This window comes from Anopheles arabiensis, chromosome 2, assembly GCF_016920715.1.
Source record: "Anopheles arabiensis isolate DONGOLA chromosome 2, AaraD3, whole genome shotgun sequence".
NCBI lineage: Eukaryota > Metazoa > Arthropoda > Insecta > Diptera > Culicidae > Anopheles > Anopheles arabiensis.
Window position 1 is genome coordinate 62617301 of NC_053517.1, and position 15972 is coordinate 62633272.

General features: G+C 39.9%; 1 protein-coding gene across 1 annotated transcript; it reads right to left on the reverse strand.

The window, feature by feature from the left end:
• Positions 1–8657: 8657 nt before the first annotated feature.
• On the reverse strand, positions 8658–10435 carry LOC120897043. Its single transcript, XM_040301651.1, has 5 exons — positions 10358–10435; positions 9820–10005; positions 9596–9757; positions 9276–9527; positions 8658–9119 (listed from the first exon to the last, which is right to left on the reverse strand). The coding sequence occupies exons 1-5, from the start codon at positions 10421–10423 to the stop codon at positions 8844–8846; spliced, it is 942 nt and encodes a 313-aa protein (XP_040157585.1). The 5' UTR covers positions 10424–10435; the 3' UTR covers positions 8658–8843.
• Between the last annotated feature and the right edge of the window lie 5537 nt (positions 10436–15972).

Sequence of the window (15972 nt, forward strand, 5' to 3'; positions counted from 1 at the left end):
TTGTTCTTTTCAAAGGGCGTTTTGTTTCATGAACGCGGCAGTATCCTGTTCTCGATTTTGAAGGGAAGACGCTTACTCGCGTACTCGTTGATAGTTTTTATCCATGCGATGTTTTCGCTGCTGGACAACGATGTAATTCATCACGTATAGAAGTAGAACGCAGGCAGAGCACGGGATCAGCCGTGTCCAAGTTTTTAACCAGCCCGTTCTTGACGGTCCAAGCAAGCAATGTTAGTAACAATGGGTCGAGGTAAACATTGTACCGATTATCAGCGCCATATGATAAAGCGAATGGCGGCTGCTGACATTAAGCGCAAAACGATCGAGTTCGAAATGGAACGATCGCGCACTTTTGCGGCAAACGCGCAAACGAAACACACAAACACACACACACACACACACACACACACACACACACACACACACACACACACACACACACACACACACACACACACACACACACACACACACACACACACACACACACACACACACACACACACACACACACACACACACACACACACACACACACACACACACACACACACACACACAGGGTTCTATCTTTCTGTCCAAACCTACTAATCCTGAGTTGATTTTAGATGCACTTGCAAGCAATATTAATGAGTTCCAGTAAGATGCGGATGCGGGTATTACATTCGAGGCGTGGTACGCCCGTTACGAAGACCTCTTCGAGCATGATGCTTCCCGGTTGGAAGATGCAGCTCGCGTTCGTCTGCTTGGCGTTGTTGAGCATAACCGTTTCTGCAACTTTTTTTTGCCTCGTCCTCCTCGTGATCTCTCCTTTGCCGATGCTGTGTTGAAGCTAAAAGCATTATTTGGCAAAATGGAATCGATCCTGAGTAAGCGATACAAATGCCTTACCATAACAAAGCAACGCTCGGAGGATTTACTTGCATTCACGTGTCGTGTGAATAGAGCGTGTGTTGATGCTGAATATACTTCGATGACAGAAGATCAGTTTAAGTGCCTTGTTATGGTATGCGGTTTAAAGGATGAGAGTGATCGCGATTTACGTTTGAAGCTTTTATCGCTGATAGAGGAGAAAAATAGTGCAACTTTAGAGCAGCTTGCAAATGAATGCCAACTTTTGGTACGCGTTAAGGCAGATAGTGCGATGATAGCGACTGAAGCTAGTGAAAGGGTGTTGGCAATTAAATCCGGAGGTGTAGATTCATATCACCGTAAATCCAATGAAGGCAAGGTAAAAGCTAACGATTTTAATCCTCATGGTCAGAAACAAAGAAATTTTATTAAATGTTGGTTATGCGGAGAAGGGCATCACGCTAACAAATGCACCAACAAGGACCGTAAATGTAATCGCTGCCATAAATTCGGTCATATACAAGGTTTCTGTGCCAGTGCAGGTCGATGGTATAAGAATCGAAATCGCAAGCGTGTTAGTACTGTTTGCATTAACAGCCTAAGGTGTATGAACCGTAATAGCGTGAATGTTTTGCTAAATGGTCTGTCTGTCCGGATGATGGTGGATACCGGTGCCGATATCAGTATTATTTCGCATGAGGAGTGGATCCGCATAGGAAGACCTCCATTAAAGCCTACAAAGGTAAAGGCTAAAACGGCATCCGGAGACCCCTTAAAGCTTTTAGGCAATTTTATATGTGAAGCCAAGATTGTAGACCAGTGCCACCAGTGTGTTATACACGTCGCAGAAGCTGATTTGTTGCTGTTAGGTGCGGATTTGATGGACATTTTTGGTCTTTGGGATGTGCCATTGTCATCAATCTGCCGGCGCATTGCGAATGCAGTAACGGATGCTGAGAAGCTGAAAGAGGCATATCCTGCGTTGTTTGCTGATGGTCTGGAAAATGCATGAAGACACAGGTGCAGCTAGTGTTGAAGGAAGGAGCCATTCCGGTTTTTCGCCCAAAAAGGCCAGTGGCGTATTCTATGTTGCAAGCGGTTGATGATGAACTTCAGCGATTGGAAAGAGAAGGTATCGTCACACACGTAGAATATTCCGAATGGGCCGCGCCGATTGTGGTTGTGCGTAAGGCAAATGGATGTATCCGTATTTGTGGGGATTATTCCACCGGTTTAAATAATGCATTGATGGCTCACCAATACCCATTACCTGCAAAGTTGTTGCGTATTTAGTCAGATCGACTTGTCCGATGCTTTCCTCCAAGTTGAGATTGATGAGAAGTGTCGTGAATTGCTGACGGTGAACACGCATCGAGGCCTATATAGGTATAACCGGCTACCGCCGGGTATCAAAGCTGCACCAGGAGCATTCCAGCAGTTGATGGATACCATGTTGGCTGGACTTGAAGGAGTTGCTGCGTATTTAGACGACATTGTGGTTGGAGGCAAAGACAACGCAGACCATTCAAAGAACCTTCAAGCTGTCCTGGTTAGACTTCAGGAGTATGGTTTTACCATTCGGGCTGAGAAATGTAGTTTCCATAAGTCCCAAATAAAATATTTAGGTCATTTGCTTGATGGAACAGGGTTGCGGCCAGACCCAGATAAAATCTTGGCCATCACAAAACTTCAACCTCCAACTGACGTCTCAGGAGTGAGATCTTTCCTGGGAGCGATCAATTATTATGGCAAGTTTGTGCGGAACATGCGAATGTTAAGGCAGCCCCTAGATGATTTGCTTAAAGAGTGGAATGTTTTTTGCTGGACCCAGAAGTGTCAGCATGCCTTTCTACAATTTAAAAGTATATTGTCGTCTGATCTTCTACTTATGCATTATGATCCGCGATTGGAAATAATTGTTTCAGCAGATGCATCGTCCATCGGAATTGGTGCTACAATATCCCATAGGTTGCCAGATGGGAGTGTTAAGGTAGTACAACATGCATCGCGTGCTCTGACAGCAACTGAACAGAGGTACAGCCAACCAGATCGCGAAGGTTTAGCCGTCGTGTATGCTGTTACTAAATTCCATCGCATGCTTTTTGGTAGACATTTCCGCTTGCAAACTGATCACCAACCACTTCTACGGATTTTCGGATCGAAAAAAGGAATTCCCATTTACACGGCCAATAGATTGCAAAGATTTGCACTAACTCTGCTCTTGTATGACTTTGATATAGAGAATGTGGAAACAGATAAATTCGGGAATGCCGATGTTTTGTCGCGTTTGATCAACAAGCATGAAAAACCAGAGAAAGATTATGTTAATACAAGCATTGAGCTAGAAAATGATACAGCAGCTATTTTGCAGAGTGCTACAAATGCTTTACATCTGGCTTTTTGCGACATAATGAGAGAAACTCAGAAAGATCCGGTGCTTCGATCGTTATTAAACTTCATTCAGAATGGTTGGCCAAAAAAGGAAGTGAAAAGTCCTGAGATGAAATGTTTTTTCGCAAGGCGTGAGGGCCTTTCAATGATCGACAACTGTATAGTTTTTGGTGAACGCGTAATTGTTCCTGCATGTCTACGTAGTCGGGTGTTGAAACTGATGCATAATGGGCACCCCGGAATCGAAAGAATGAAGGCAATAGCTAGGAGTTATGTTTATTGACCCCTGATTGATTCAGATATAGCTGAAATGGTCAAATCTTGCAAAGCGTGTGCTTCTGCCGCGAAAACTCAGCCTCATAACGCTCCAATACCCTGGCCTAAGTGCAGCGCTCCATGGCAAAGAGTCCACATGGACTTCGCTGGACCAATAGATGGCTTGTATTTTCTACTAGTGTTCGATGCTTATTCCAAATGGCCTGAGATAATTTCAACGACAAGAATTACTGCAAAAGCCACAGTAGAAATGCTTCGTGGACTTTGCTCTCGTTTTGGTATGCCGAACACTATCGTTAGTGATAACGAGCGACAGTTCACGAGCTGGGAATTTGAAGATTTCTGTAATAGTAATGGCATAGAGCACATCAGAAGTCCACCGTACCATCCGCAGTCTAATGGCCAGGCTGAACGTTTTGTGGACACGTTCAAACGAGTACTCAGCAAAATCAGGAAGGGGAAGGTCTCGTTGCAAGAAGCGTTAGATGTATTTTTGCTGACTTACAGGAGTACACCTAATAAGCTGTTAGAAAACCAGAAAACTCCAGCGGATGTTATGTTCAACAGAAGGATACGCACAACCTTAGAGCTGCTACGACCACCACTGCGACCTTCGCCAAGCACGTATACCTCTGAGCATAAACCCGAAAAGTTCAACGCTGGTGATCCTGTATATGCGAAGCTTTATGAAGTTAACAAATGGAGATGGGTTCCTGGTGTGATTGATGAGCAGATCGGAAGTGTGATATTTAAGGTTTTAACCACATCTGGCAGAACGCTCCGTTCACACATAAATCAGCTGCGTCATCGGTACAACACAAATAATCAACAAGATGAAATGGAGTCTACAATGTTCTTCAATGGATTGTTAGATGCTTGGGGTATTAGTCAATGTTGTTCCTCATCACCAGTACCTGATACCTGTTCCAACCCTAAGCCGTCCTTGTATTCGTCTCTATCATCAGATGCACCATCCTTGAGTGTACCGTCATCATCGTCATCAACTGCAGCATCGCAGTCATCATCATCAGCAACAACATCAACACAGCCATCGTCATCGTCATCAATGTTATCGTCTTCAGTTTTACCGTCTTCTGTGAATGTTTGTCCGGAGCCAATTGAATCTTCTGAGGTTGCGACGAATGACGTAATATTATCTCTACCCGTGCAGCCTCCACGTCGCTCTTCGCGTGTCAGAAGAACGCCACCGTGGATGGAAGCGTACCGGCAGTATTAAGAAGGGGGGATGTTGGCAACCACCCTGTGCCTGTACCGCTGTACCAAGACAGCTCGCAATGACAGTTGTACTGTGCTTGTAGAGGTGTGTGTGCGGTGCAGGACACTATCGACAGATCGTTCTACGAAGAGAGATCGTTGACCGTCCGGACAGAGCAGACCACCCTTTTAACGTGTCATAGTGTTTGTCATAATTTGTATTTTAATGTGTTGATAAATAAGTAATAGTACTAAAGAACACAAAAATAAAGATAAAATAAAAGCGAACTTAATTGAAACATTATCAAACAAATACCATAAAATATATAATATAATATAATACAGGCGGTCCCCGAGATACACGGTTTATGGGGACCGAAAACGGCCGCAAAATACCGCGTATCTCGGATTTCCGCGTAAGTCGAATCTCGTGATTTCCAGCTAAAATATCACAAATATTCGAGTAATTTTGCAAGTAGGGGGCGGTTTTAGTCACTTTATGAATTATTTGATATGGTTCTGACTGAATATAACAGTTTTAAACCTTTTGAAATAGTTTTTAACATTCGATCGAACGGGAAATTATTTGGAAATTTACAATTGATGTGTCAAATCAGTACAATTTGCTCAAAGAACTGTCAAATTTAGAAAACCGCGTATCTCCGAATCCGCGTATAAGAGGTACCGTGTATCTCGGGGACTGCCTGTATACAGGTGTCCCCCGAGACACGACTGTATTTGGGACCGAAAAAATGTCCCAAAGCAAGGCGTAAGTCTAAAAAGTCGTATGTCGAATATCTATGAATATTAAGTTTATAACCGAAGTTGAAGAGTTGGAATTTATGATATCGTGTATTTTATTTAAAATAATGTTTGATAATGTAATAATTATTTTTTAAAAACCGTGCTTAATATAGATATTCAAAATAGAGTAGTTGTGGAATCTTTGGAAATGTGTGTATAACGGTTATCAGCCCAGATATTAAAAAAATAGGGTAACTGTACCAGTTTTTGGCAGTGTACCTATTTTTGGCAGGGTAGCTAAAACGTGAAATTCTGCACAAATGCGGTAAAAAATTTCACAAATTACAATTTTGTAGTGAAAGTGTACTTATTTGATATTCACATACGAAATGGTGTGAAATTTCATTACGTATTTTCCATAATATCAAAAAAAATTGTGCTTTTTTTCGGCAGCTTTGCTGTCAGCCAATCGTTCGGCAGGTTTTGTGATTAAGAGAATCTGAACAGTAAAACAATGAAAAAGTGGTGTATATTAAAGATTTAATGCTTATTTAATTTATTCTAACTTGTTCGGAATTTTAAAATCACGATAAACAGGCTATTTTTCACTTTAAATCAAAGTGTATGAATATCAGGTGGTCTCGTCCCATACAAATCGACAACTAATTTCGTAATCAAAAAAAGCTCCTTTTGACAGAATGGGTGAAATGAATTTCCATAGGAACCGTTCGCTTTGTTCTTAGCAACACATACGTAGTACACATTGGTGTCCTCATCGATGGCATTATTTTGATCCAAAAATGGATTTTAATTAGTTCAGATTTGGTTTAACTTACAATAAGAAATATTTTGAGTGCTTTTTAAGGTATTTCAGAGCAAATAACGAAGATTCTAAGATTGTTTGTGTATTAGGCAAGTCGTCAGAAAGCTTGTTTGGGGAAATGTTTTCACCCATGCTGTCAAAAAGTGACGTTCAACTTTTGCTATAAAAAACAGGCTATGAGACCACCTGATCTTCATACACTTTACTTTAAATGCTGCCGAAAATAGGTACACACAAGGTCTGTTGAGATATCAGGTCACATATTAGCCCGTTTGACAGCTACCATCTTGGGCACCGATTTTGACGGCAAGAATACCTCTTGTACATGTATTGGTGTCTTGTTTACGTTTCGATTGTTCAAAAATTCTCAGGAATCTCTTTTGGCGGTTTATTACCATTTCATCACACTTTTGTTCATGCATTGCATAAACAATCCGCATCTTGGGATACTTCTCTGCCTAAAAGCGATTTTTATCCATTCATCCCATTCAGGAATCTTTTTTTTTTCATCATGCCTATCTCGTGTTCTGTGTTTTGTTTTAGCAACAATCGTTGCAAAGTGAAACAACTGGGAACAAATACGGCATTTCATAAATTTCCGAAAGAAACTGTGTTTCGCAGTGTCTGGAAGAAATTTTGCAATCGTGGTGAGGATTGGGAACCTACTAATTGTTCTGTTATTTGCTCTTCTCATTTTCAGCCAGAGGTTTACCTACTGCATCATGCTCCCTTAATGCAAAATGGACAATTGCGGAAGCTCAACTGTGGCGGTAAGTAAATGAATATTTATATTGTTATAATAGTAGTGTTTAGCAATATTACATAAATTACATCCCGTGTACTATTTAAACATAAACTTCATTTCATCTGTAAAACGAAATCAGGATTGCCGAAAATATTTATGTGTCGTCAGTGGCGGATCTAACGGTAAGCAGACTAGGCGGTCGCCTGGGCCCCGTAGATCGCTAGTCTATAGTACGCTGTATGGACATAGTACTAGCGACAAGGGCCCATGGAAGGATGGACGTTTGGGGCCCCGAGGTTGGCGAATGATTGCCCCCCCCCCCTTCCAGACTTTGTCTTAGCCTGTGACTGATAATCGTAGGGCCCCCTCGACGGCATTTCAAGTTTACTGTTCAATTTCCCAACAGCAAGTTCAGTGCCAGTACAAACCCTCCTTCCCCATCATTTAGCATTTACAGGGGGCCTCAACTCGTCTTACCGCCTAGGGCCCCTGATACCCTTAATCCGCCACTGAGTGTCGTGCAGTAAAGTTTCTCAAGGAAATTTAAGCGGGAAACAGATCAAAATGATAATTTAATAGTGAGCAAAGTTGTGGATAAAGAGCGATGTTAGTGTGTATCCCCTTGGTTTCCCAGGATCCGTTTAGTTCGCGTAGTGCATATTTTTTCTTAACTATTCCTAAGAGCACCAATTACTCAGCTCACTGGCTGGCTGGCTGGCAGCACCGAAGTCATGTTTCTATGACCGGATGCATCGTGTGCGTCATGCAGATACATCTGGATGAAACGTGTTGATGCTGTTGTGTTGAGGGAACGAGCAAGCACACGTAACGGTAACTAAGGACACGTAACGACAGATACACATAGTTTATCCTTTTATCACAGTTCTACACGCAGAGTAACGCGGGAAGTATTTTTTTTTTTATTCAGAAAGAACGCGTGAAGTTTTTAATTTAAATTTTTAAATTAATTTTGTGTCGTTACTAAAGTAAAGAGATGGGATACACAAGATTTTGTTGAGAGGTTTTGAGATATTTTTTTCCTGTAAAGGCGGCAAGTGATTTGATTCACATTCAAACGGTCCTTCTTCTTTTTGGCACAACAACCGCTGTTGGTCAAGTGAGCTTGGCTTTCAGTGACTTATTGTTAACATAGCAGGATAGTCAATCCTACGTATGGAGGCACGGTCCATTCGAGGCATGAACCCATGACGGGCATTCAAACTTTTCTATCATAGTATAATTACTATCGCTTAAGTTTATGCGGATCGACCCACACCTGCTGAGTCGGAGCCATCCGTAAGCAACTCGGAATCATTGGGGACAACCAGTAAGGTACAAGTACACTCTTAAAAATTTTTGCCGAATCTCGGTTAATTTTTGCCGAGATCCGCACAACTGACATCTCGGCAAATATTTCGGTTAAATTTCGGTTGCCGAAATTTCGGTTTGTTTTGACGTTTACGTTTAACCAAGATTTTCGTTTGTGGTTAACTGAGATTTCGGCAAAAAATAAAAACAATCATTTTGAATGCCAGTCCTTTTTATTTGCATAAAAAATTGTTTAAATAATTTGATTGAATTTTCAATAAGAAAAAACGCTATTATACCTTTTTGAAGTGGGTTAATTATTTCCGATGAAAGTTCTAATATTTCATAGTAAAATCTTATATTGATTATATCAGATGAATTCATATTATTATTCTAATCACTAGAATTTTGCTTTTCACCTGGCTATTCAAAAGCAGGTGCGCTTTTTAAATAAGGAGAATGTAAATAAATTCTTTTATAAACTTGATTTTAAAACAGCTGGTTTAAAAACTTATTACTAGTTGTACTGAGTGCTCCAAGTTTGAAGCATGAAGCATGAAAAAATGAAAAGAAAAGTTTGTCAGCCGCATAGCATTTTACATTGAAAACTGTAAAGGCTTGACAAAGAACGATGAATGCACGAATCAAATTGTTTCCTACATGAATCGTACTGTTTTTCCACACCACGTAGCATTCGCCGAGTTCAAACATTTTGGCAACAATTATAATGCGCGGGACATCAGGTGTCGGAAATGAAGTCTCGAACTAAAAAAAGAAGAAGAAACATAAAAATAGAGGATTAAACATCGTCTCTAAGCACGAGGTCTGTGGGAAAAATATGAGGTTAATGTGATTATTAGAATTGCAACAATTGCAATTGTTAGCTGTAATAGAAACTCTTGTTGAATCCTCGTAACTTACATCAATCCCATCGATTATTCCGTGAAGTGGATTTAATGTACGCGCATCATTTTCTTTATAGTCTTCTTCGCGGGTTCGCTTGGCTCCTCTTATAGTATTTTTTTCTCGTACCAGACATAGTGACTGAATCAGGTCATTTTTTATGTACCTGTAATCTATTCGAAATTTTTCCAATATTTTCTGTTGGATTACATTCCACATGTCTTCGAATTTAGCAGCAGTAGGATTCATCAATTCGAATTCTAAAGATATCTGAAAAATGAAGAATTGAGCTACAAATGTATCCCTACTTCCATCGAGATAGAAGATAATCGACATACCAATTCTCCTCCGAAGGCTGAAGCCGCAGAACAGTCGGTCATAAATTGGGAAAAAATCCCTCTGGCACGCTTTTCGTGCCGGTAAGCCAGTGTTTGTTTCCATAAATATTTTATGTTTTCCATTGAATTTTCCAAGGGAACAATAGTTTCTAACTCGTACACCTGTGAAAAAGGTTAACATCAATTTTATATCCAAGTATAAGAAACTTCATATGTGATGCTACCAAATCATCAATATTTTCTCCACATTCGTCGTTCGTTATTATTTTTGAAGAAGATGGAGTCGCTTCATCGTGTCTTGATCGGTAGAACACTCGACTACAGGATCTTTTTGCAAGGGTTTCCATTCTATAATGAATAGAACCAGCATGCCGTCCTGCTCCTCGTCCACCTTTATGAAACCACGCTGCCTGTAAAATATTCGAAATTTGATTAAAATTCGTGTTGTTCTGTTTTTAAGTGTTCTGTTTGTCCAAATATTTTCCAGTGAATTGACACATGATTTGCATTGCGTTCGAATCTCGTGAGACATACTGTGATTAAGCTGTTAGTATGTTCTAATCACCAGCAGATATGTTTGGATTTACACAGTTATATTGTACATAATTCAATCGAAGTGATTGCGAATACATCCTAGCAGCATTCAGAACAGACAGCACGAAATTCAAAACAAAAGTGTTACGGTCTAAAACATATACACAGTTAACGACAGCATCACCATGTGTAATGGTGGTATTAAATAATAAAAAATAATTTACTTACATAGGGTACATCTGAAACGTTCGAGGCCAGAATGGGATAAGTTTTAATTAATGATTTTGCAAGCATTACTTTTTTCCGTTTGTGGACGCCTGAAATATATGAAAGTAGTAGATCAATTCACATTTTTCTTATTTTTTACAATACTTACACGCCGTAATTGTCCGCTAGCCAATCGCAAATTATTCGATTTATTTTTTTGTTGGTGACCTCGTCGGGTTTAATTCCTTCTGTCAATGTTTCATGGATTTGTTTACCTTCATCACTTTTCAGAAGGAGTAGGCTAACGTCAATTTCCTTTAAAAAAAAAAAGTTACTTCTTTGTATGTACATCACGCCGTAGCAATAATACTCACCTTGTCAAAATTGTGCATCTTGAAAGTTGAACTCAAGCTTCTGGTTGGTACTTCATTTCTCTGCGTTTCTTCCATAAATTCATTGGGAGTCGTTGTAATGTCAATTGTAACTCCATACTGTTTTTGATATTTTTGAATTATTTTTATCATTTTTGTCGTTAACTGTAGTCTAGTGAAATCATTGTTGTCCAGGGATAAGAAGGTGTCCAAGTCCGTTATTTCTTCTTTTACTGTAAGAAATGTTTAATCAGTTACAACCTATCTTTCCTATTTTCCAATCTAACCTATTAAGTATGTAATATAATATTATGCTTGTCAATAATCCTGGCAATAGTTCCTTCGGGAGACATATTTTTTATCACTTCCAAATGGTGACCAGAAGGCAAAGGTAGTATGCGAATAGATTTCTTCAAACGAAACAAATGTTTCAGTTGGTCCTACTGCAACTTCGTACGCTTCTAGATAATCATTATATCCGTTAGTTTTGCATAATTTAATCAGCAAAAACATAGCACTGTTCATAACCACTATCTCGACAATAATACCATACGACGGATAATATTCATTTTCGTGGTTTTTTATGCACACTAGCAAGTTTTTTCTGAAGTCGATCCCATTTACTGTTGCTTTGTTGGGTACAAAAACATGTGGAACACACAAATCTATGAAGCAAACACTGTTACAATGTTCTCGCTTAACTAAGTTTCCTCCGTAATATGTAATATTATCAGTAAACGGATTATCTAGCATATCTATGGCCATTGTAAAGCATTGTCGTTGTGCTAAGCTTTTGCAAATATTTTTAAAATTTCTGCAAGTTGATGATTGATTTTTGTTTGGTTTGTTCTTTTGCTCGAACACTAAACAATTATACTGTTTCATATTTCCGCTCTTTTTAATACACTGGATGTAATGGTCTAGGTGGTGATTTTTGTTAAGTCTTCGTTGAATTTTTTTGTAAAATGACTCCTCATACAACCGAATAAGTTCTTCTAATGATACTAACATATGGTCAGATATTATTGTAGACATCAAAATACGAGTTATATTCAACAAATGACCGATCATACGCATATACTCGCAATTAGCGGGAACTTTGTCAGCAAACAAAAAAGGAAAAGAACGTAGTAGTAGCAGGTTTTGTGATGCAGTCTGTTTGAGTTTGTAACTACTGGGTTTAGATAGCATTTCATCAGTAAAGTTCGCCGATGGTCTATTCTTTTTGTCGATGTATCCATAGGCAAATAAATGTATACGATCATTGATGAATGATGCACTGAAACCCAACGACTTAATTTTGTGATAGTGACCTAGTACTAGCTGTATAGTTATTGGCACCAATCCTTCCGCTATGTCATGCATAGTATCCAAAGCAAAATTGTGTGTAATGTGATAGTATTGTAGCTCATTTAATATGCAATTACCACGTTTCAATCCACAATCTGAAGGCTTCATAGCTCCTGAATTAACTTTCTCCAAGTTGAATTCATACCACTCTGTCGTACGCATGGGAAAATTTTGGAACGGATTCTGGTGAAATGCTGGTCTTGGTATAGTGCAAAGTCTGCAAAAGAACTTTGCCATGGGTCCCATTAGTCCGAAAACCTCATGTACAGCCAGTGTATCACCGCAGAACATCGTTACCACTGCTCGAATAGTATATTTTTCTGTTCCGTAGAAAACGTCTACTCCGTGTTCCAGTTTTCGGAGGTCATGAATTAGAGGTTCCAAGATCTTGTTAAAGCCATGCTTTTTGGAGTCTATAGAAGTGCAATAGATCAGTGGAAATATTGTTTTCGGAGAACTATTCCACCTGCTTGGAAAATTTTCTATTTTAAAATCGAACACCGATACTTTGTTAATACCTGCTCTAGAGCTCAATGCATTTCCGAGTTCCACGTCGTCTTGATAAAGGTTTATTCGTATGGCGTCGGGGAATTTTTTAAAATATTCACTGTTTTGGTATGTTTCTCCTGATCGGAAACTAGAGTATTCTTTGAGGGTTGGGTATGGCGGCAAATTATCTGTCATTAATTCTCTGTTTTGGGGATTTCTGAAAATTAGCTTCAAGGTCTCAGTGATGGGTATATACATGAAGGTTTCGTTAACTATTACTTTTGTTGGTATACCATCAATATGCCGAATATCTTCTCGTGTTTGAAGCAATTTTTCTACTGGTCTTGGAATACTAACTGCCAAATTGTTTAAAAACTGTGTTTGTTTTGAACGCGTTGATACTTCCGAAAACAAATCTTCTACGTGGAACTTGTTTAAAAAGTTTATAGTTTCTGGAGCAGCTAAATCAGTTTTACGTTCCGTTAAAAATGACTTTGTTTTTTCTTCGAAGTAAACACCAAGCATTTTTACTAGGTGTTCGCAAAGTTTTATCATTTGCGAAATTTTGGTTTGAGGAAGCGAAACATCTGCCGTCAATCTGCAAATACCCAGAGCGACGCTTTTTTTAATTTGTTCCAAAGTGATTGTTTCTTCAAAAAATGCAAAATTTTCTTCAGTTGCCGGACATGAATTGGTGTCAAAATCAGTTTCCATATCAATGTGGTTTGATTTTTTGTTACGGGTTCGTCTGGGATCTCATTGAGCCTTTCTCCGATAGCTCTTTTAGCACCGGGTGTTTTGGGCGAACGTGGGTGTTGTTGCAATATGTGCCTTTTTAATGATTTGAAATGGTTATATGTCGATCGACATTTTGGTACCATACAATCATAAAACACACGATCCGGATCAAAGTGCTTTTGCCGAATATGTGCATTAGTATGATGCTGAAGTTCTTCTACATAGCCAAACACTTTTTCCCCACAGAAGAAGCAAATTAGACCAGGTACCGGCAGCTAAAATGAAAATCATTTGTGATTCAAAGATACTTACAGAACACTTCGTATATTCTTACATCTTCTTCCTGCAGAATGTTCAGAATCTCATCCATTTTCGCTTTTATCGCACTTCAAATCACAAAACCACTCCAAAATTGTTTCGTTTCACTAGCACGCTGTAAACACAATGGCGAATGACAGACCGAAAACCGAGTCACGGCTACCAAGATGGTTGAAACGTATCAAACCGATATCTCGGTTATTTTGACAGATAAGCTCGGTGACAGCTGTGTTACCGTATGTGCTCGGCATGTTGTGTTGCCGAGTTTCGGTTAAAATATTTATTTAACTGATATTTCAGTTTTAAATGGTACTGATTTTCGGCTACTGGGTTTTTTTCAACTGACATATCAGCAAGAATCGAAAGAGCCGACGGATTTCGGCAGTTTTTTTAACCGAGGTCGGGAAATATTTTTAAGTGTGTACAACTGAACATCACCCGAAGACCATTGCCTGTCTTCGGTGAGTGCCCTTAGCCGTTAGGCAGGTTGGGCCATAACAAATATAAATGTTGTTGCAATAGTAAGTGATAATTACCCAGCAAATACGAGCTGTTGGAAAAAACTGGGAGCAGATTATAATAACCCTTTCTTTCCGCATCCCGTCACAAAACAAAATGTGTACGTTGTTCCTGATCTGCCAAATTTGCTGAAATTAACGAGAAACTGGCTAGTGGACCATGGATTTAAGTATAAATAAAAAAATATTACAATTGAATCACTCAAAAAAATTCTTGAAGGTAGAATGGCTGCACAAATTACACCCATATTTAAAATAAACACAGGACACATAAGAATGACTAGCCAAGAAAAACAAAATGTTCGGAAAGCAACGCAACTTCTATCGCGTACAGTGGCAATTTCATTACGGAGATACGATGACACTACAGAAGCAAGTGATTTGGCAGATTTTATAGAAAAAATTGATTTATGGTTCAGTGTCTCAAATTCATATTCACCATTTGCAAAAGAAGACTACAAAAAATCGTATAATGGTAACGAAATGCAGCAAAAGGCCCTCAACGATATGCGCGAGTTAATGGAGAATTCCATTGCGTTGGGAAAATCTTCGTTACAAACATTTTAAAAATATGTGATTATGCAAACAACTGCTCTACAAATGCTGTTTGACGACATGAAGGAAAAGCATAAAAACGCAGTCAAATTCATATCAACATATAAGGCAAGTAGTTATGCATTGTATAAAGCAGCAAATGTTGGACCAAGTTCATTGTCTGTGGTGTTCGCCTGTTCAAATTAAGTGAATTGGGAAGGACAGCTTTTTCTCATCACTTGAGGTCTGCGATATTAAGGGTTAATTAGGGTCTCAAGTAGATAGTTAGAGAGCTTAGGAGATAACGGGAGAGTCGGGCAGGACACGCATAATGAGCGCGAGAAATGCGTAGCCTCGCGAAAGTGCGTAGGTGCGTGAGAAAGGACAGGTGCGCGAGAAGGAATAGGCGCGCGAGCGTAAGGCGAGAGAGAGAAGGTATAAAAAGGAGCATCCGATCGGATAAGCTCTCTTTCTTAATACTCCGGTATACCGCGACAATACTGTTCTCCTGCGCACGATTAACATAATAAAGTGAATATAATTGTAGAAACTTACAAATTGGTGACCCCGACGTGATCTGAAGTGTGTCGTGAAAAGTGTCGTGATTAGTGCAACAAGTGCTAAGTGCATAGCCAATGGATAGAGGAAACAACAACCGTCGTCGCTAACGCACATCACGGTCCCACCTCTTCAGCTGTTCACGTCCCTGTTATCATCGTGCTGCAGCGCAGGACTGGAGTATAACGCACACGGACACATACACTGCGTGTCGGAACATTAAGGAGAGTGCAACGCGTCACCGCGTGGACAGTGTTTTACCGCTACTACAAAACCTGTCTTTTGTGTTTCAGACTGGTGCACAATTGAGGATATTTAAGGCACACGCGGCTCTTCTGTATAAACCACTTATATTCTAATATAAATAACATATATTCTCCAGGACTGTTGTGTGTGTCGGGTCGCGGCCTATGATCGAGTGCCGACCCTCGGTAGCCCGATCGCTCCCGAAGCTCTTAACGGCCATTCGGACGTCGGATGCTGTCAGTTGCACGACAGCATCGAGTCGCGGTTACACTGCACCGTTTCTGTACACAACATCTCCCTCTCTTAATTCAGCTGGTACAGCTGCAACCTGCGCGACGCCCTTCTATCACAAGAAGAGCGGCGAGGTGGACCATTCATTTGTTCACATACGCAGACTATGCTAGGGGAATGTTGTGCCACGATGGCTAAAACTGGGTTTGCTAAAATGCTAAAAATTGTGACGGCTATTTTGTTCCAGAAACTCTACCCTCAGCCATTAAAACATCCTACCGTA